Here is a 19,786-nt window from a genome sequence, read left to right on the forward strand (position 1 = left end):
TGTTTTGCTGCTAAAGTAACACATTTTGTGAAACGATCTTGTGCACCTTAAATGTACTTTATTTAATTTCCAGTCCTTTTATTGTTTTCATTGTAGTGTTTTGTAGCCCTTACATATGTACGGAGGCGTATTGCATTCACTTGAAGAAAAAAAATCTACTCCGTTTTTCTGAATTAACGAGTTAATTTTTCACGAGAAAAATTTTTTGCTCTGTTTTTCTGAATTAACGAGTTAATTTTTCATGAGAAAAATTTTTTTTGCTCTGTTTTTCTGAATTAACGAGTTAATTTTTCATGAGAAAATTTTTTTTGCTCCGTTTTCCTGAATTAACGAGTTAATTTTTCATGAGAAAAAAATTTTTGCTCTGTTTTTCTGAATTAATGAGTTAATTTTTCATGAGAAAAACATTTTTTGCTCTGTTTTTCTGAATTAATCAGTTAATTTTTAGTGAGAAAAAAAGTTTTTGCTCTGTTTTTTTCTGAATTAACTCATTAATTCAGAAAAACAGAGCAAAAAAAAAATCCATGAAAAATTAACTCGTTAATTCAGAAAAACAGAGCAAAAAAAAATCCATGAAAAATTAACTCATTAATTCAGAAAAACAGAGCAAAAACTTTTTTTTCTCATGAAAAATTTAACTCATTAATTCAGAAAAACAGAGCAATTTTTTTTCTCATGAAAAATTAACTCGTTAATTCAGAAAAACAGAGTAGATTTTTTTTTTTCTTCAAGTGAATGCAATACGCCTCCGTACATATGTTTTAAGTGTCAGTATTAAAGAAATAAACTCTGGACAGTAGGGTTGGGAAGGATCTTAATTATCATTTGCATGTGTTCTGCACATTTCTTACAAAACTAAATATAAACTTCTGCTGAGAGCATGAGAATACAGAAACACCTGAGGTACTGTCACAAAGTTGAACTTTTACTGTTGATGTTCTGACTGTATTTGTTATTAAAAGTCATATCATGGATATCGGGATGATTCTTAATCATTTGAAATCAGAGTTTCCTCATGATTATGACGTCAAAACCATGAACACAACATGACACATGAAGAGCCAATTATTAGGTCTTAAAGCTATGTGATGTGAACAAAGTATTCAGACACATTTCACATTCAAACAAAGTGTGCAGTTCGAGAGAAGAACAAAATTTGTTGGGTACAGCAACATTAGTCTGAACTTTAGCTAAAAAAAAAAATCTTCACATTGAGCTAGCAATGGATTTTTTATGTAGCAGGTCTCAGCAATTTAATTGTATAGTGTAATTACAATGCCGTTTTTGTGAGCTATATGGAATATGTTCATTTAAAATTCATTTATAACACTACACCATTTAAAATGAAGCAAGCAAAAAGAAAAAAAAATATTCAAAATGGTGAAAACTTCCTGAAAATATCCTGTAATTTGGTTCCCCAGCAAGCAATCCGTCATTTCACCGTCTAAATGACAAAATGTCCCCATAAAGTACATAAAATCAATGGCAGAACTTTGTTGGTTCCTATAATAAATCATATTAAGTGATGTTTCTTTTTTTGTTTTTGTTTTTTTGAAAAAAAAATGCAGAAAGTTGTGTGTGATGGGTATGTTTAGGGGTAAATTTAGTGTAAGAGGACAGAATATGCAGTACAGTATAAAAATCCCCATAACATTTCATTTGAAATCAGTGATGAATCCCCATGATTATGATGTCACAACCACGAATACACCACATGTGACACGTGAAGAGCCCATCATAACAGCTCTTAAAGCTATACAGTATGTGATGTGAACGAATTATTCAGACTCATTTCACACAATGCAACAACATGTGTGTGTGTGTGCTGCTCAGCTCCCGTGATACAGTCCGCTGTGGTCCTCTGAGTGAGTCTGTAGGTGGCGCTGTAGGTCCATTCTCCTCTGGAAGCTGAGTGAGCAGTGCGGGCAGCTGAACGGCTGGAAGCTGCTGTGTTTTCTGCAGTGTGTGATCAGATTAGAGCTCTGACTGAACGCTTTACCGCACACCACACACACATGAGGCTTCTCACCTGTGAGATCACACACACACATTAGCTCTGCCTTACTGTCTACTTTCTACACAGTCAGCTAATTGCTAATAACATCCATGATGTAACCAGACGCGATGCGATAAGGTGCAATCGGCGACAAGAAATATGTCTGTCAACAACAGATGCAGCAAAATTTTTGAAAAAAAAAAATCACAGCCAATCAGAAGTGAGTGTAGGCGTGGCCTCTCTAAGTAAATAACTATCTCTGTCGTAGAAAACACTTGTTTGTGAACATTGTGCACACAGTTTGAATGTTTTGGTTTCCTTTAGTTTATTTTCGAGATCTGAGGTGTGGCTTTAGGTCACGCAAAATATTCAAACTCACAAAATATATTTTGAGCATTAAGTAAAGCACATAATCATACCTTTACATAATAGTTGAAGCCTGCATATGTTGTTGTTCTTGTTTAAACGCGTCGTCGCAGAAATACCCGTTTCTAAAATAAAAAAGCTAGTCGCGCGCATCGAGAAACTGATAAAAGATGCCTTTTATCGTGTCGCCGCGTCACGTCTGGTTGGGACACGGTGTGAACAATATTCGGTTAAAAAGAGAATATCATTGGTTTAGAGTAAAAATATTAGAAAGCTCATTTTACCAGTGTGTATGAAGGTGTGTTTCTTCATGTCAGATTTCTGGTGGAATCTCTTCCCGCAGAAGGGACAGGGGTACGGCCGCGTGTCCGAGTGTATGAGCAGGTGTGTGGACAGAGTCGACGATCTCTTGAACACCTTCCCACAAACCTTACAGCCAAAACTCCTCTCCTAAAACACACACACACACACACACACACACACACAGCTTACATTCTGCTCTTTATGTTTATTGATGCAGTATAAGGTGTATGTTTTCAGTAAAAATGATATCCGGATGGCCTGCTGCTAAGTACTCTGTAGCCTATTGTTCGATCAGATTTCCAAGATTTCCGACGTTTTACACAAAATCTGATTAAAAATAATTAACTAGACTATTGCTATTCAGAGATGATAACCTCACTAAATTAAACATATGCAGCATACTACTTCATGTACTTAAAAAAAAGTAAGTAGTACATATTTTCATTTTAAATGTAGTTAATTTTTGTAATTTTGTCACAATTTTTGTTTTTTTACAATTTTTTTGATACTTAAATTTAACCTATGTATATATATATATATATATATATATATATATAAACACAAAATGTAGTATTTTATTTTATATATATTTATATACGTATATCTATATAAATATATATACACTAAAACTGACACAAAATGAAGTAGTATCTATCTATCTATCTATCTATCTATCTATCTATCTATCTATCTATCTATCTATCTATCTATCTATCTATCTATCTATCTATCTATCTATCTATCTATCTATTTGTGTCAGTTTTAGTTATTTAAGTACATAAAGTTACACAAAATGAATGACAAATGTTTCCTGGGTAAATAGCTGAAGTAAAATAAGTTTTAAAATAGGTTTCTGTAGGACTTCTTCTCACCCTGGGGATTCCTGGATGTCTGTACCCGTAGTGCTGCTGGGCTTGGCTCGTGGAGCCAGCCAATGGGAGAGCAGCCCTGTTGACATGTGACTTGCACAAGTGAGATGTCAAACCGACAGCAGAGGAAAGGACCTACAGAAGACGTGGTAATATTAATACACCACACTATATCACCAGTGATGGAAATGGCATTGATCAAAAACACACATCAGAACAATACAACACGTGATCATATGCAAATCCCATTTCAGGTTTGAAATGTTTAAAAACCACACAAACACCCACATGTGATATAATTGTGTGGAAATCATGTCAGGTGATTAGATCGGGGAAATCAATTTCATCAATTATACATAATCTTTATATTTGAATTTATTGTTCTGTCATTTTTGCTTAATAAAGTATAATTTAGTGTTCTAGAAATACTTAATTCCTCTGTTAAATCCCTTCAGCTCGTATATTTTTAATTCGTGAGCCACTCGATCTGCTAAATAAATAAATGTTTCTATCTAAGGGCCCGTTCACATGACTTTTATGCGTTTTGGTTGTTCATTTACACAACAGCTGTGTTTTGTGGGCCTGAAAATGCTAAACGTTTTTGGGTGCATTTACATGACGACGATGCACTTAAAACAAAATTGGTTTTTCTTCGCATTTTTGAAAGGTTTTGCGTACAGACGACAACGTTGTCAAACTGAAATATTCATGTCAGGCCAGTAGATGGCGATCACTTTGTAAAGAAACATTACGCACCTGCATTTTTATGTAAAAAAAGGGGTACATTGAGTAAACAAACGGAAATATACATATAAAGAAACGGTGACAAACTTAAAAGTTGAAACACACTTTGCAGCTTATTTTTTAAACACAACACTCTATCAGAATCCAGAATTTGAAGAAGATTGGAGAAACTTATTTTTTTGCACAAAAAAAAAAAACGACAGGGGTAACACTGTCGTTTTTTTGGGGGGTCGAAATTTTGAGTTTCTCCAATCTTCTTGAAACTCTGGATTCTTATACAGGGCCATGAGACTTAGACCTGAGTGCAAAAATGGAGGCTCTAGACCCTTCCAGAGCTGAGATATTGAGATACCACGTAGCATTTATGCCATTATAAATATCTCAATATATCAGCTCTGGAAGGGTCTAGACCTTCCAGAGCTGAGATATCGAAACTCAAAAATTCGACCCGAAAAAAAACCCGACAGTGGTACCCCTTTCGTTTTGTTTTTTTTTTCGGGCGAAAAATTACGTTTCTCCAATCTTCTCAAAACTCTGGATTCTGATAGAGGGAAATGAGACTTACACCTGAGTGCAACAATGGAGGCTCTAGACCCTTCCAGAGCTGAGATATCGAAACTCAAAAATTCAACCTGAAAAAAAAAACGACAGTGTTACCCCTTACGTTTTTTTTGGGGGGGCGAAAAATTAAGTTTCCCCAATCTTCTCAAAACTCTGGATTCTGATAGAGGGCCATGAGACTTAGACCTGAGTGCAAAAATGGAGGCTCTAGATGGAGGTTTTTTTTGGGGGGGCGAATTTTTGAGTTTCGATATCTCAGCTCTGGAAGGGTCTAGAGCCTCCATTTTTGCACTCAGGTCTAAGTCTCATGGCCCTCTATCAGAATTCAGAGTTTTGAGAAGATTGGAGAAACTTAATTTTTCGCCCGAAAAAAAAAAAATGAAAGGGGTACCACTGTCGGTTTTTTTTCGGGTCGAATTTTTGAGTTTCGATATCTCAGCTCTGGAAGGGTCAAGAGCCTCCATTTTTGCACTCAGGTCTAAGTCTCATGGCCCTCTATCAGAATCCAGAGTTTTGAGAAGATTGGGGAAACTTAATTTTTCGCCCCCCCAAAAAAACGTAAGGGGTAACACTGTCGTTTTTTTTTCGGGTCGAATTTTTGAGTTTCGATATCTCAGCTCTGGAAGGGTCTAGAGCCTCCATTGTTGCACTCAGGTGTAAGTCTCATGTCCCTCTATCAGAATCCAGAGTTTTGAGAAGATTGGAGAAACTTAATTTTTCGCCCGAAAAAAAAAAAACGAAAGGGGTACCACTGTCGTTTTTTTTTCGGGTCGAATTTTTGAGTTTCTATATCTCAGCTCTGGAAGGGTCTAGAGTCTCCATTTTTGCACTCAGGTTTAAGTCTCAAGGTCCTCTATCAGAATCCAGAGTTTTCAGAATATTGGAGAAACTTAATTTTTCGCCCGAAAAAAAAAAACGAAAAGGGTACCACTGTCGTTTTTTTTTTCGGGTCGAATTTTTGAGTTTCGATATCTCAGCTCTGGAAGGGTCTAGAGCCTCCATTTTTGCACTCAGGTCTAAGTCTCATGGCCCTCTATCAGAATTCAGAGTTTTGAGAAGATTGGAGAAACTTAATTTTTCGCCCGAAAAAAAAAAATGAAAGGGGTACCACTGTCGTTTTTTTTTCGGGTCGAATTTTTGAGTTTCGATATCTCAGCTCTGGAAGGGTCTAGAGCCTCCATTTTTGCACTCAGGTCTAAGTCTCATGGCCCTTTATCAGAATCCAGAGTTTTGAGAAGATTGGGGAAACTTAATTTTTCACCCCCCAAAAAAAACGTAAGGGGTAACACTGTCGTTTTTTTTTTCGGGTCGAATTTTTGAGTTTCGACATCTCAGCTCTGGAAGGGTCTAGAGCCTCCATTGTTGCACTCAGGTGTAAGTCTCATGTCCCTCTATCAGAATCCAGAGTTTTGAGAAGATTGGAGAAACTTAATTTTTCGCCCGAAAAAAAAAAAAACGAAAGGGGTACCACTGTCGGTTTTTTTTTTTCGGGTCGAATTTTTGAGTTTCTATATCTCAGCTCTGGAAGGGTCTAGAGCCTCCATTTTTGCACTCAGGTTTAAGTCTCAAGGTCCTCTATCAGAATCCAGAGTTTTGAGAATATTGGAGAAACTTAATTTTTCACCCGGAAAAAAAAAAAACGAAAGGGGTACCACTGTCGTTTTTTTTTTCGGGTCGAATTTTTGAGTTTCGATATCTCAGCTCTGGAAGGGTCTAGAGCCTCCATTTTTGCACTCAGGTCTAAGTCTCATGGCCCTCTATCAGAATCCAGAGTTTTGAGAAGATTGGAGAAATTAAATTTTTCGCCCGAAAAAAAAAAACGAAAAGGGGTACCACTGTCGTTTTTTTGGGGGGTCGAATTTTTGAGTTTCGATATCTCAGCTCTGGAAGGGTCTAGAGCCTCCATTTTTGCACTCAGGTCTAAGTCTCATGGCCCTCTATCAGAATCCAGAGTTTTGAGAAGATTGGAGAAACTTAATTTTTCACCCCCCCCCAAAAAAAACGTAAGGGGTAACACTGTCGTTTTTTTTTTCGGGTCGAATTTTTGAGTTTCGATATCTCAGCTTTGGAAGGGTCTAGAGCCTCCATTGTTGCAGTCAGGTGTAAGTCTCATGTCCCTCTATCAGAATCCAGAGTTTTGAGAAGATTGGAGAAATTTAATTTTTCGCCCGAAAAAAAAAAACGAAAGGGGTACCACTGTCGTTTTTTTTTCGGGTCGAATTTTGGAGTTTCTATATCTCAGCTCTGGAAGTGTCTAGAGCCTTCATTTTTGCACTCAGGTCTAAGTCTCATGGCCCTCTATCAGAATTCAGAGTTTTGAGAAGATTGGAGAAACGTAATTTTTCGCCCGAAAAAAAAAATGAAAGGGGTACCACTGTCGGTTTTTTTTTCGGGTCGAATTTTTGAGTTTCGATATCTCAGCTCTGGAAGGGTCTAGAGCCTCCATTTTTGCACTCAGGTCTAAGTCTCATGGCCCTCTATCAGAATCCAGAGTTTTGAGAAGATTGGGGAAACTTAATTTTTCGCGCCCCCAAAAAAAACGTAAGGGGTAACACTGTCGTTTTTTTTTCGGGTCGAATTTTTGAGTTTCGATATCTCAGCTCTGGAAGGGTCTAGAGCCTCCATTTTTGCACTCAGGTCTAAGTCTCATTGCCCTCTATCAGAATCCAGAGTTTTGAGAAGATTGGAGACATTTAATTTTTCGCCCGAAAAAAAAAAACGAAAGGGGTACCACTGTCGTTTTTTTTTCGGGTCGAATTTTTGAGTTTCGATATCTCAGCTCTGGAAGGGTCTAGAGCCTCCATTTTTGCACTCAGGTCTAAGTCTCATGGCCCTCTATCAGAATTCAGAGTTTTGAGAAGATTGGAGAAACTTAATTTTTCACCTGAAAAAAAAAATGAAAGGGGTACCACTGTCGTTTTTTTTTCGGGTCGAATTTTTGAGTTTCGATATCTCAGCTCTGGAAGGGTCTAGAGCCTCCATTTTTGCACTCAGGTCTAAGTCTCATGGCCCTCTATCAGAATCCAGAGTTTTGAGAAGATTGGGGAAACTAAATTTTTCGCCCGAAAAAAAAAAAAAAGGGGTACCACTGTCGTTTTTTTTTCGGGTCGAATTTTTGAGTTTCTATATCTCAGCTCTGGAAGGGTCTAGAGCCTCCATTTTTGCACTCAGGTCTAAGTCTCATGGCCCTCTATCAGAATTCAGAGTTTTGAGAAGATTGGAGAAACTTAATTTTTCGCCCGAAAAAAAAAAATGAAAGGGGTACCACTGTCGGGTTTTTTTCGGGTCGAATTTTTGAGTTTCGATATCTCAGCTCTGGAAGGGTCAAGAGCCTCCATTTTTGCACTCAGGTCTAAGTCTCATGGCCCTCTATCAGAATCCAGAGTTTTGAGAAGATTGGGGAAACTTAATTTTTCGCCCCCCCAAAAAAAACGTAAGGGGTAACACTGTCGTTTTTTTTTCGGGTCGAATTTTTGAGTTTCGACATCTCAGCTCTGGAAGGGTCTAGAGCCTCCATTTTTGCACTCAGGTTTAAGTCTCAAGTTCCTCTATCAGAATCCAGAGTTTTCAGAATATTGGAGAAACTTAATTTTTCGCCCGAAAAAAAAAAACGAAAAGGGTACCACTGTCGTTTTTTTTTTCGGGTCGAATTTTTGAGTTTCGATATCTCAGCTCTGGAAGGGTCTAGAGCCTCCATTTTTGCACTCAGGTCTAAGTCTCATGGCCCTCTATCAGAATCCAGAGTTTTGAGAAGATTGGAGAAATTAAATTTTTCGCCCGAAAAAAAAAAACGAAAGGGGTACCACTGTCGTTTTTTTGGGGGGTCGAATTTTTGAGTTTTGATATCTCAGCTCTGGAAGGGTCTAGAGCCTCCATTTTTGCACTCAGGTCTAAGTCTCATGGCCCTCTATCAGAATTCAGAGTTTTGAGAAGATTGGAGAAACTAAATTTTTCGCCCGAAAAAAAAAAAATGAAAGGGGTACCACTGTCGTTTTTTTTTCGGGTCGAATTTTTGAGTTTCGATATCTCAGCTCTGGAAGGGTCTAGAGCCTCCATTTTTGCACTCAGGTCTAAGTCTCATGGCCCTTTATCAGAATCCAGAGTTTTGAGAAGATTGGGGAAACTTAATTTTTCGCCCCCCCAAAAAAAACGTAAGGGGTAACACTGTCGTTTTTTTTTTCGGGTCGAATTTTTGAGTTTCGACATCTCAGCTCTGGAAGGGTCTAGAGCCTCCATTGTTGCACTCAGGTGTAAGTCTCATGTCCCTCTATCAGAATCCAGAGTTTTGAGAAGATTGGAGAAACTTAATTTTTCGCCCGAAAAAAAAAAAACGAAAGGGGTACCACTGTCGTTTTTTTTTTCGGGTCGAATTTTTGAGTTTCTATATCTCAGCTCTGAAAGGGTCTAGAGCCTCCATTTTTGCACTCAGGTCTAAGTCTCATGGCCCTCTATCAGAATCCAGAGTTTTGAGAAGATTGGAGAAATTAAATTTTTCGCCCGAAAAAAAAAAACGAAAGGGGTACCACTGTCGTTTTTTTTGGGGGTCGAATTTTTGAGTTTCGATATATCTCAGCTCTGGAAGGGTCTAGAGCCTCCATTTTTGCACTCAGGTCTAAGTCTCATGGCCCTCTATCAGAATCCAGAGTTTTGAGAAGATTGGAGAAACTTAATTTTTCGCCCGAAAAAAAAAAACGAAAGGGGTACCACTGTCGTTTTTTTTTTCGGGTCGAATTTTTGAGTTTCGATATCTCAGCTCTGGAAGGGTCTAGAGCCTCCATTTTTGCACTCAGGTCTAAGTCTCATGGCCCTCTATCAGAATCCAGAGTTTTGAGAAGATTGGAGAAATTAAATTTTTCGCCCGAAAAAAAAAAACGAAAGGGGTACCACTGTCGTTTTTTTGGGGGGTCGAATTTTTGAGTTTCGATATCTCAGCTCTGGAAGGGTCTAGAGCCTCCATTTTTGCACTCAGGTCTAAGTCTCATGGCCCTCTATCAGAATCCAGAGTTTTGAGAAGATTGGAGAAACTTAATTTTTCACCCCCCCCCCAAAAAAACGTAAGGGGTAACACTGTCGTTTTTTTTTTCGGGTCGAATTTTTGAGTTTCGATATCTCAGCTTTGGAAGGGTCTAGAGCCTCCATTGTTGCAGTCAGGTGTAAGTCTCATGTCCCTCTATCAAAATCTAGAGTTTTGAGAAGATTGGAGAAATTTAATTTTTCGCCTGAAAAAAAAAAAAACGAAAGGGGTACCACTGTCGTTTTTTTTTCGGGTCGAATTTTGGAGTTTCTATATCTCAGCTCTGGAAGTGTCTAGAGCCTTCATTTTTGCACTCAGGTCTAAGTCTCATGGCCCTCTATCAGAATTCAGAGTTTTGAGAAGATTGGAGAAATGTAATTTTTCGCCCGAAAAAAAAAAATGAAAGGGGTACCACTGTCGGTTTTTTTTTCGGGTCGAATTTTTGAGTTTCGATATCTCAGCTCTGGAAGGGTCTAGAGCCTCCATTTTTGCACTCAGGTCTAAGTCTCATGGCCCTCTATCAGAATCCAGAGTTTTGAGAAGATTGGGGAAACTTAATTTTTCGCGCCCCCAAAAAAAACGTAAGGGGTAACACTGTCGTTTTTTTTTCGGGTCGAATTTTTGAGTTTCGATATCTCAGCTCTGGAAGGGTCTAGAGCCTCCATTTTTGCACTCAGGTCTAAGTCTCATTGCCCTCTATCAGAATCCAGAGTTTTGAGAAGATTGGAGAAATTAAATTTTTCGCCCGAAAAAAAAAAACGAAAGGGGTACCACTGTCGTTTTTTTTTCGGGTCGAATTTTGGAGTTTCGATATCTCAGCTCTGGAAGGGTCTAGAGCCTCCATTTTTGCACTCAGGTCTAAGTCTCACGGCCCTCTATCAGAATTCAGAGTTTTGAGAAGATTGGAGAAACTTAATTTTTCACCTGAAAAAAAAAAATGAAAGGGGTACCACTGTCGTTTTCTTTTCGGGTCGAATTTTTGAGTTTCGATATCTCAGCTCTGGAAGGGTCTAGAGCCTCCATTTTTGCACTCAGGTCTAAGTCTCATGGCCCTTTATCAGAATCCAGAGTTTTGAGAAGATTGGGGAAACTTAATTTTTCGCCCCCCCAAAAAAACGTAAGGGGTAACACTGTCGTTTTTTTTTTCGGGTCGAATTTTTGAGTTTCGACATCTCAGCTCTGGAAGGGTCTAGAGCCTCCATTGTTGCACTCAGGTGTAAGTCTCATGTCCCTCTATCAGAATCCAGAGTTTTGAGAAGATTGGAGAAACTTAATTTTTCGCCCGAAAAAAAAAAAACGAAAGGGGTACCACTGTCGTTTTTTTTTTCGGGTCGAATTTTTGAGTTTCTATATCTCAGCTCTGGAAGGGTCTAGAGCCTCCATTTTTGCACTCAGGTTTAAGTCTCAAGGTCCTCTATCAGAATCCATAGTTTTGAGAATATTGGAGAAACTTAATTTTTCGCCCGAAAAAAAAAAACGAAAGGGGTACCACTGTCGTTTTTTTTTTCGGGTCGAATTTTTGAGTTTCGATATCTCAGCTCTGGAAGGGTCTAGAGCCTCCATTTTTGCACTCAGGTCTAAGTCTCATGGCCCTCTATCAGAATCCAGAGTTTTGAGAAGATTGGAGAAATTAAATTTTTCGCCCGAAAAAAAAAACCGAAAGGGGTACCACTGTCGTTTTTTTTTGGGGGTCGAATTTTTGAGTTTCGATATCTCAGCTCTGGAAGGGTCTAGAGCCTCCATTTTTGCACTCAGGTCTAAGTCTCATGGCCCTCTATCAGAATCCAGAGTTTTGAGAAGATTGGAGAAACTTAATTTTTCACCCCCCCCCAAAAAAACGTAAGGGGTAACACTGTCGTTTTTTTTTTCGGGTCGAATTTTTGAGTTTCGATATCTCAGCTTTGGAAGGGTCTAGAGCCTCCATTGTTGCAGTCAGGTGTAAGTCTCATGTCCCTCTATCAGAATCCAGAGTTTTGAGAAGATTGGAGAAACGTAATTTTTCGCCCGAAAAAAAAAATGAAAGGGGTACCACTGTAGGTTTTTTTTTCGGGTCGAATTTTTGAGTTTCGATATCTCAGCTCTGGAAGGGTCTAGAGCCTCCATTTTTGCACTCAGGTCTAAGTCTCATGGCCCTCTATCAGAATTCAGAGTTTTGAGAAGATTGGAGAAACTTAATTTTTCACCTGAAAAAAAAAAATGAAAGGGGTACCACTGTCGTTTTTTTTTTCGGGTCGAATTTTTGAGTTTCGATATCTCAGCTCTGGAAGGGTCTAGAGCCTCCATTTTTGCACTCAGGTCTAAGTCTCATGGCCCTCTATCAGAATCCAGAGTTTTGAGAAGATTGGGGAAACTAAATTTTTCGCCCCCCCCAAAAAAAACGTAAGGGGTAACACTGTCGTTTTTTTTTCGGGTCGAATATTTGAGTTTCGACATCTCAGCTCTGGAAGGGTCTAGAGCCTCCATTGTTGCACTCAGGTGTAAGTCTCATGTCCCTCTATCAGATTTCAGAGTTTTGAGAAGATTGGAGAAACTTAATTTTTCGCCCGAAAAAAAAAAATGAAAGGGGTACCACTGTCGTTTTTTTTTTGGGGTCGAATTTTTGAGTTTCGATATCTCAGCTCTGGAAGGGTCTAGAGCCTCCATTTTTGCACTCAGGTCTAAGTCTCATGGCCCTCTATCAGAATTCAGAGTTTTGAGAAGATTGGGGAAACTTAATTTTTCGCCCCCCCAAAAAAAACGTAAGGGGTAACACTGTCGTTTTTTTTTCGGGTCGAATTTTTGAGTTTCGATATCTCAGCTCTGGAAGGGTCTAGAGCCTCCATTGTTGCACTCAGGTGTAAGTCTCATGTCCCTCTATCAGAATCCAGAGTTTTGAGAAGATTGGGGAAACTTAATTTTTCGCCCCCCCCAAAAAAAACGTAAGGGGTAACACTGTCATTTTTTTTCGGGTCGAATTTTTGAGTTTCGATATCTCAGCTCTGGAAGGGTCTAGAGCCACCATTTATGCACTCAGGTCTAAGTCTCATGGCCCTCTATCAGAATCCAGAGTTTTGAGAAGATTGGAGAAACTTAATTTTTCGCCCGAAAAAAAAAAAACGAAAGGGGTACCACTGTCGTTTTTTTTTTCGGGTCGAATTTTTGAGTTTTGATATCTCAGGTCTGGAAGGGTCTAGAGCCTCGATTTTTGCACTCAGGTCTAAGTCTCATGGCCCACTATCAGAATCCAGAGTTTTGAGAAGATTGGGGAAACTTAATTTTTCGCCCCCCCCAAAAAACTGTAAGGGGTAACACTGTCGTTTTTTTTTTCGGGTCGAATTTTTGAGTTTCGATATCTCAGCTCTGGAAGGGTCTAGAGCCTCCATTGTTGCACTCAGGTGTAAGTCTCATGTGCCTCTATCAGAATCCAGAGTTTTGAGAAGATTGGAGAAATTTAATTTTTCGCCTGAAAAAAAACCCGAAAGGGGTACCACTGTCGGTTTTTTTTGGGGTCGCATTTTTGAGTTTCGATATCTTAGCTCTGGAAGGGTCTAGAGCCTCCATTTTTGCACTGAGGTCTAAGTCTCATGGCCCTCTATAAGAATCCAGAGTTTTGAGAAGATTAGAGAAACTTAATTTTTCGGGCGTTTGTTTCCCAACCCTGTTCCTGGCGGCACACCAACACTGCGTGTATTCTTTTTCTCCCTTATCAAACACACCTGATTCAACCCATCAGCTCATAATCAGGTGGGTTAAAGAGCTGATGGGTTGATGGGTCCGCCAGGAACAGGGTTGGGAAACACTGCTCTAGACCCTTCCAGAGCTGAGATATCGAAACTCAAAAATTCGACCCGAAAAAAAACCCGACAGTGTTACCCCTTACGTTTTTTTCGGGGGGTGAAAAATTAAATTTCTCCAATCTTCTCAAAACTCTGGATTCTGATAGAGGGCCATGAGACTTAGACCTGAGTGCAAAAATGGAGGCTCTAGACCCTTCCAGAGCTGAGATATCGAAACTCAAAAATTCGACCCGAAAAAAAAACGACAGTGGTACCCCTTTCGTTTTTTTTTTTTCGGGCGAAAAATTAAGTTTCTCCAATATTCTCAAAACTCTGGATTCTGATAGAGGACCTTGAGACTTAAACCTGAGTGCAAAAATGGAGGCTCTAGACCCTTCCAGAGCTGAGATATCGAAACTCAAAAATTCGACCCGAAAAAAAAAACGACAGTAGTACCCCTTTCTTTTTTTTTTTTCGGGCGAAAAATTAAGTTTCTCCAATCTTCTCAAAACTCTGGATTCTGATAGAGGGCCATGAGACTTAGACCTGAGTGCAAAAATGGAGGCTCTAGACCCTTCCAGAGCTGAGATATCGAAACTCAAAAATTCAACCCGAAAAAAAAACGACAGTGGTACCCCTTTCGTTTTTTTTTTCGGGCGAAAAATTAAGTTTCTCCAATCTTCTCAAAACTCTGAATTCTGATAGAGGGCCATGAGACTTAGACCTGAGTGCAAAAATGGAGGCTCTAGACCCTTCCAGAGCTGAGATATCGAAACTCAAAAATTCGACCCGAAAAAAAAACGACAGTGGTACCCCTTTCGCTTTTTTTTCGGGCGAAAAATTAAGTTTCTCCAATCTTCTCAAAACTCTGGATTCTGATAGAGGGCCATGAGACTTAGACCTGAGTGCAAAAATGGAGGCTCTAGACCCTACCAGAGATGAGATATAGAAACTCAAAAATTCGACCCGAAAAAAAAACGACAGTGTTACCCTTTCATTTTTTTTTTTGGGGCGAAAAATTAAGTTTCTCCAATCTTCTCAAAACTCTGGATTCTGATAGAGGGACATGAGACTTACACCTGAGTGCAACAATGGAGGCACTAGACCCTTCCAGAGCTGAGATATCGAAACTCAAAAATTCGACCCGAAAAAAAAAACGACAGTGTTACCCCTTGCGTTTTTTTTGGGGGGGTGAAAAATTAAGTTTCCCCAATCTTCTCAAAACTCTGGATTCTGATAGAGGGCCATGAGACTTAGACCTGAGTGCAAAAATGGAGGCTCTAGACCCTTCCAGAGCTGAGATATCGAAACTCAAAAATTCGACCCGAAAAAAAAAACGACAGTGGTACCCCTTTCGTTTTTTTTTTTCGGGCGAAAAATTAAGTTTCTCCAATCTTCTCAAAACTCTAAATTCTGATAGAGGGCCATGAGACTTAGACCTGAGTGCAAAAATGGAGGATCTAGACCCTTCCAGAGCTGAGATATCGAAACTCAAAAATTCGACCCGAAAAAAAAACGACAGTGGTACCCCTTTCGTTTTTTTTTTTTCGGGCGAAAAATTAAGTTTCTCCAATCTTCTCAAAACTCTGGATTGTGATAGAGGGCCATGAGACTTAGACCTGAGTGCAAAAATGGAGGCTCTAGACCCTTCCAGAGCTGAGATATCGAAACTCAAAAATTCGACCCGAAAAAAAAAACGACAGTGGTACCCCTTTCGTTTTTTTTTTTCGGGCGAAAAATTAAGTTTCTCCAATCTTCTCAAAACTCTAAATTCTGATAGAGGGCCATGAGACTTAGACCTGAGTGCAAAAATGGAGGCTCTAGACCCTTCCAGAGCTGAGATATCGAAACTCAAAAATTCGACCCTCAAAAAAAACGACAGTGGTACCCCTTTCGTTTTTTTTTTTCGGGCGAAAAATTAAGTTTCTCCAATATTCTCAAAACTCTGGATTCTGATAGAGGACCTTGAGACTTAAACCTGAGTGCAAAAATGGAGGCTCTAGACCCTTCCAGAGCTGAGATATCGAAACTCAAAAATTCGACCCGAAAAAAAAACGACAGTGGTACCCCTTACGTTTTTTTTGGGGGGGCGAAAAATTAAGTTTCCCCAATCTTCTCAAAACTCTGGATTCTGATAGAGGGCCATGAGACTTAGACCTGAGTGCAAAAATGGAGGCTCTAGACCCTTCCAGAGCTGAGATATCGAAACTCAAAAATTCGACCCGAAAAAAAAAAACGACAGTGGTACCCCTTTCGTTTTTTTTTTTCGGGCGAAAAATTAAGTTTCTCCAATCTTCTCAAAACTCTGAATTCTGATAGAGGGCCATAGACTTAGACCTGAGTGCAACAATGGAGGCTCTAGACCCTTCCAGAGCTGAGATGTTGAAACTCACATATTCGACCCGAAAAAAAAAACGACAGTGGTACCCCTTTCGTTTTTTTTTTTCGGGCGAAAAATTAAGTTTCTCCAATATTCTCAAAACTCTGGATTCTGATAGAGGACCTTGAGACTTAAACCTGAGTGCAAAAATGGAGGCTCTAGACCCTTCCAGAGCTGAGATATCGAAACTCAAAAATTCGACCCGAAAAAAAAAACGACAGTGGTACCCCTTTCGTTTTTTTTTTTTCGGGCGAAAAATTAAGTTTCTCCAATCTTCTCAAAACTCTGAATTCTGATAGAGGGCCATGAGACTTAGACCTGAGTGCAAAAATGGAGGCTCCAGACCCTTCCAGAGCTGAGATATCGAAACTCAAAAATTCGACCCCAAAAAAAACCCGACAGTGGTACCCCTTTCGTTTTTTCTTTTTCGGGCGAAAAATTAAGTTTCTCCAATCTTCTCAAAACTCTGGATTCTGATAGAGGGCCATGAGACTTAGACCTGAGTGCAAAAATGGAGGCTCTAGACCCTTCCAGAGCTGAGATATCGAAACTCAAAAATTCGACCCCCAAAAAAAAACGACAGTGGTACCCCTTTCGTTTTTTTTTTTCGGGCGAAAAATTAAGTTTCTCCAATATTCTCAAAACTCTGGATTCTGATAGAGGACCTTGAGACTTAAACCTGAGTGCAAAAATGGAGGCTCTAGACCCTTCCAGAGCTGAGATATCGAAACTGAAAAATTCGACCTGAAAAAAAAAAACGACAGTGGTACCCCTTTCGTTTTTTTTTTTTGGGCGAAAAATTAAGTTTCTCCAATCTTCTCAAAACTCTGAATTCTGATAGAGGGCCATAGACTTAGACCTGAGTGCAACAATGGAGGCTCTAGACCCTTCCAGAGCTGAGATGTTGAAACTCAAATATTCGACCCGAAAAAAAAACGACAGTGGTACCCCTTTCGTTTTTTTTTTCGGGCGAAAAATTTAATTTCTCCAATCTTCTCAAAACTCTGGATTCTGATAGAGGGCCATGAGACTTAGACCTGAGTGCAAAAATGGAGGCTCTAGACCCTTCCAGAGCTGAGATATCGAAACTCAAAAATTCGACCCGAAAAAAAAAAACAGTGGTACCCCTTTCGTTTTTTCTTTTTCGGGCGAAAAATTAAGTTTCTCTAATCTTCTCAAAACTCTGGATTCTGATAGAGGGCCATGAGACTTAGACCTGAGTGCAAAAATGGAGGCTCTAGACCCTTCCAGAGCTGAGATATCGAAACTCAAAAATTCGACCCCCAAAAAAACCCGACAGTGGTACCCCTTTCGTTTTTTCTTTTTCGGGCGAAAAATTAAGTTTCTCCAATCTTCTCAAAACTCTGGATTCTGATAGAGGGCCATGAGACTTAGACCTGAGTGCAAAAATTGAGGCTCTAGACCCTTCCAGAGCTGAGATATCGAAACTCAAAAATTCGACCCCCAAAAAAACGACAGTGGTACCCCTTTCGTTTTTTTTTTCGGGCGAAAAATTAAGTTTCTCCAATATTCTCAAAACTCTGGATTCTGATAGAGGACCTTGAGACTTAAACCTGAGTGCAAAAATGGAGGCTCTAGACCCTTCCAGAGCTGAGATATCGAAACTCAAAAATTCGACCCGAAAAAAAAACGACAATGGTACCCCTTACGGTTTTTTTGGGGGGGCGAAAAATTAAGTTTCCCCAATCTTCTCAAAACTCTGGATTCTGATAGAGGGCCATGAGACTTAGACCTGAGTGCAAAAATGGAGGCTCTAGACCCTTCCAGAGCTGAGATATCGAAACTCAAAAATTCGACCCGAAAAAAAAAACGACAGTGGTACCCCTTTTTTTTTTCGGGCGAAAAATTAAGTTTCTCCAATCTTCTCAAAACTCTGAATTCTGATAGAGGGCCATAGACTTAGACCTGAGTGCAACAATGGAGGCTCTAGACCCTTCCAGAGCTGAGATGTTGAAACTCAAATATTCGACCCGAAAAAAAAACGACAGTGGTACCCCTTTCGTTTTTTTTTTTCGGGCGAAAAATTAAGTTTCTCCAATATTCTCAAAACTCTGGATTCTGATAGAGGACCTTGAGACTTAAACCTGAGTGCAAAAATGGAGGCTCTAGACCCTTCCAGAGCTGAGATATCGAAACTCAAAAATTCGACCCGAAAAAAAAACGACAGTGGTACCCCTTTCGTTTTTTTTTTTCGGGCGAAAAATTAAGTTTCTCCAATCTTCTCAAAACTCTGAATTCTGATAGAGGGCCATGAGACTTAGACCTGAGTGCAAAAATGGAGGCTCTAGACCCTTCCAGAGCTGAGATATCGAAACTCAAAAATTCGACCCCAAAAAAAACCCGACAGTGGTACCCCTTTCGTTTTTTCTTTTTCGGGTGAAAAATTAAGTTTCTCCAATCTTCTCAAAACTCTGGATTCTGATAGAGGGCCATGAGACTTAGACCTGAGTGCAAAAATGGAGGCTCTAGACCCTTCCAGAGCTGAGATATCGAAACTCAAAAATTCGACCCCCAAAAAAAACGACAGTGGTACCCCTTTCGTTTTTTTTTTTCGGGCGAAAAATTAAGTTTCTCCAATATTCTCAAAACTCTGGATTCTGATAGAGGACCTTGAGACTTAAACCTGAGTGCAAAAATGGAGGCTCTAGACCCTTCCAGAGCTGAGATATCGAAACTCAAAAATTCGACCCGAAAAAAAAAAAACAGTGGTACCCCTTTCGTTTTTTCTTTTTCGGGCGAAAAATTAAGTTTCTCTAATCTTCTCAAAACTCTGGATTCTGATAGAGGGCCATGAGACTTAGACCTGAGTGCAAAAATGGAGGCTCTAGACCCTTCCAGAGCTGAGATATCGAAACTCAAAAATTCGACCCAAAAAAAAAACGACAGTGGTACCCCTTTCGTTTTTTTTTTTCGGGCGAAAAATTAAGTTTCTCCAATCTTCTCAAAACTCTAAATTCTGATAGAGGGCCATGAGACTTAGACCTGAGTGCAAAAATGGAGGCTCTAGACCCTTCCAGAGCTGAGATATCGAAACTCAAAAATTCGACCCGAAAAAAAAAACGACAGTGGTACCCCTTTCGTTTTTTTTTTTTGGGCGAAAAATTAAGTTTCTCCAATCTTCTCAAAACTCTGAATTCTGATAGAGGGCCATGAGACTTAGACCTGAGTGCAAAAATGGAGGCTCTAGACCCTTCCAGAGCTGAGATATCGAAACTCAAAAATTCGACCCCCAAAAAAACCCGACAGTGGTACCCCTTTCGTTTTTTCTTTTTCGGGCGAAAAATTAAGTTTCTCCAATCTTCTCAAAACTCTGGATTCTGATAGAGGGCCATGAGACTTAGACCTGAGTGCAAAAATGGAGGCTCTAGACCCTTCCAGAGCTGAGATATCGAAACTCAAAAATTCGACCCCCAAAAAAACGACAGTGGTACCCCTTTCGTTTTTTTTTTTCGGGCGAAAAATTAAGTTTCTCCAATATTCTCAAAACTCTGGATTCTGATAGAGGACCTTGAGACTTAAACCTGAGTGCAAAAATGGAGGCTCTAGACCCTTCCAGAGCTGAGATATCGAAACTCAAAAATTCGACCCGAAAAAAAAACGACAGTGGTACCCCTTACGGTTTTTTTGGGGGGGCGAAAAATTAAGTTTCCCCAATCTTCTCAAAACTCTGGATTCTGATAGAGGGCCATGAGACTTAGACCTGAGTGCAAAAATGGAGGCTCTAGACCCTTCCAGAGCTGAGATATCGAAACTCAAAAATTCGACCCGAAAAAAAAA

General features: G+C 39.5%; 1 protein-coding gene across 2 annotated transcripts in view; it reads right to left on the reverse strand.

Moving 5' to 3' along the window:
* Positions 1-754: 754 nt before the first annotated feature.
* LOC120489307 (uncharacterized) overlaps positions 755-19,786 on the reverse strand; it is a 29,510-nt gene continuing 10,478 nt past the window's right edge. For both annotated transcript variants that reach the window (XM_089128125.1, XM_089128126.1), the window contains 3 exons: positions 3,538-3,669; positions 2,647-2,812; positions 755-2,029 (listed from right to left, as the gene is read on the reverse strand). In XM_089128125.1, the coding sequence (XP_088984251.1) occupies positions 1,830-2,029; positions 2,647-2,812; positions 3,538-3,669 (498 nt within the window). In that variant the 3' untranslated portion in view covers positions 755-1,829. The remainder of the gene's footprint in view (positions 2,030-2,646; positions 2,813-3,537; positions 3,670-19,786) is intronic.

The sequence above is a fragment of the Pimephales promelas genome, chromosome 3 (genome assembly GCF_988280905.1).
Source record: "Pimephales promelas chromosome 3, fPimPro1.hap1.1, whole genome shotgun sequence".
Taxonomy (NCBI): Eukaryota; Metazoa; Chordata; class Actinopteri; order Cypriniformes; family Leuciscidae; genus Pimephales; species Pimephales promelas.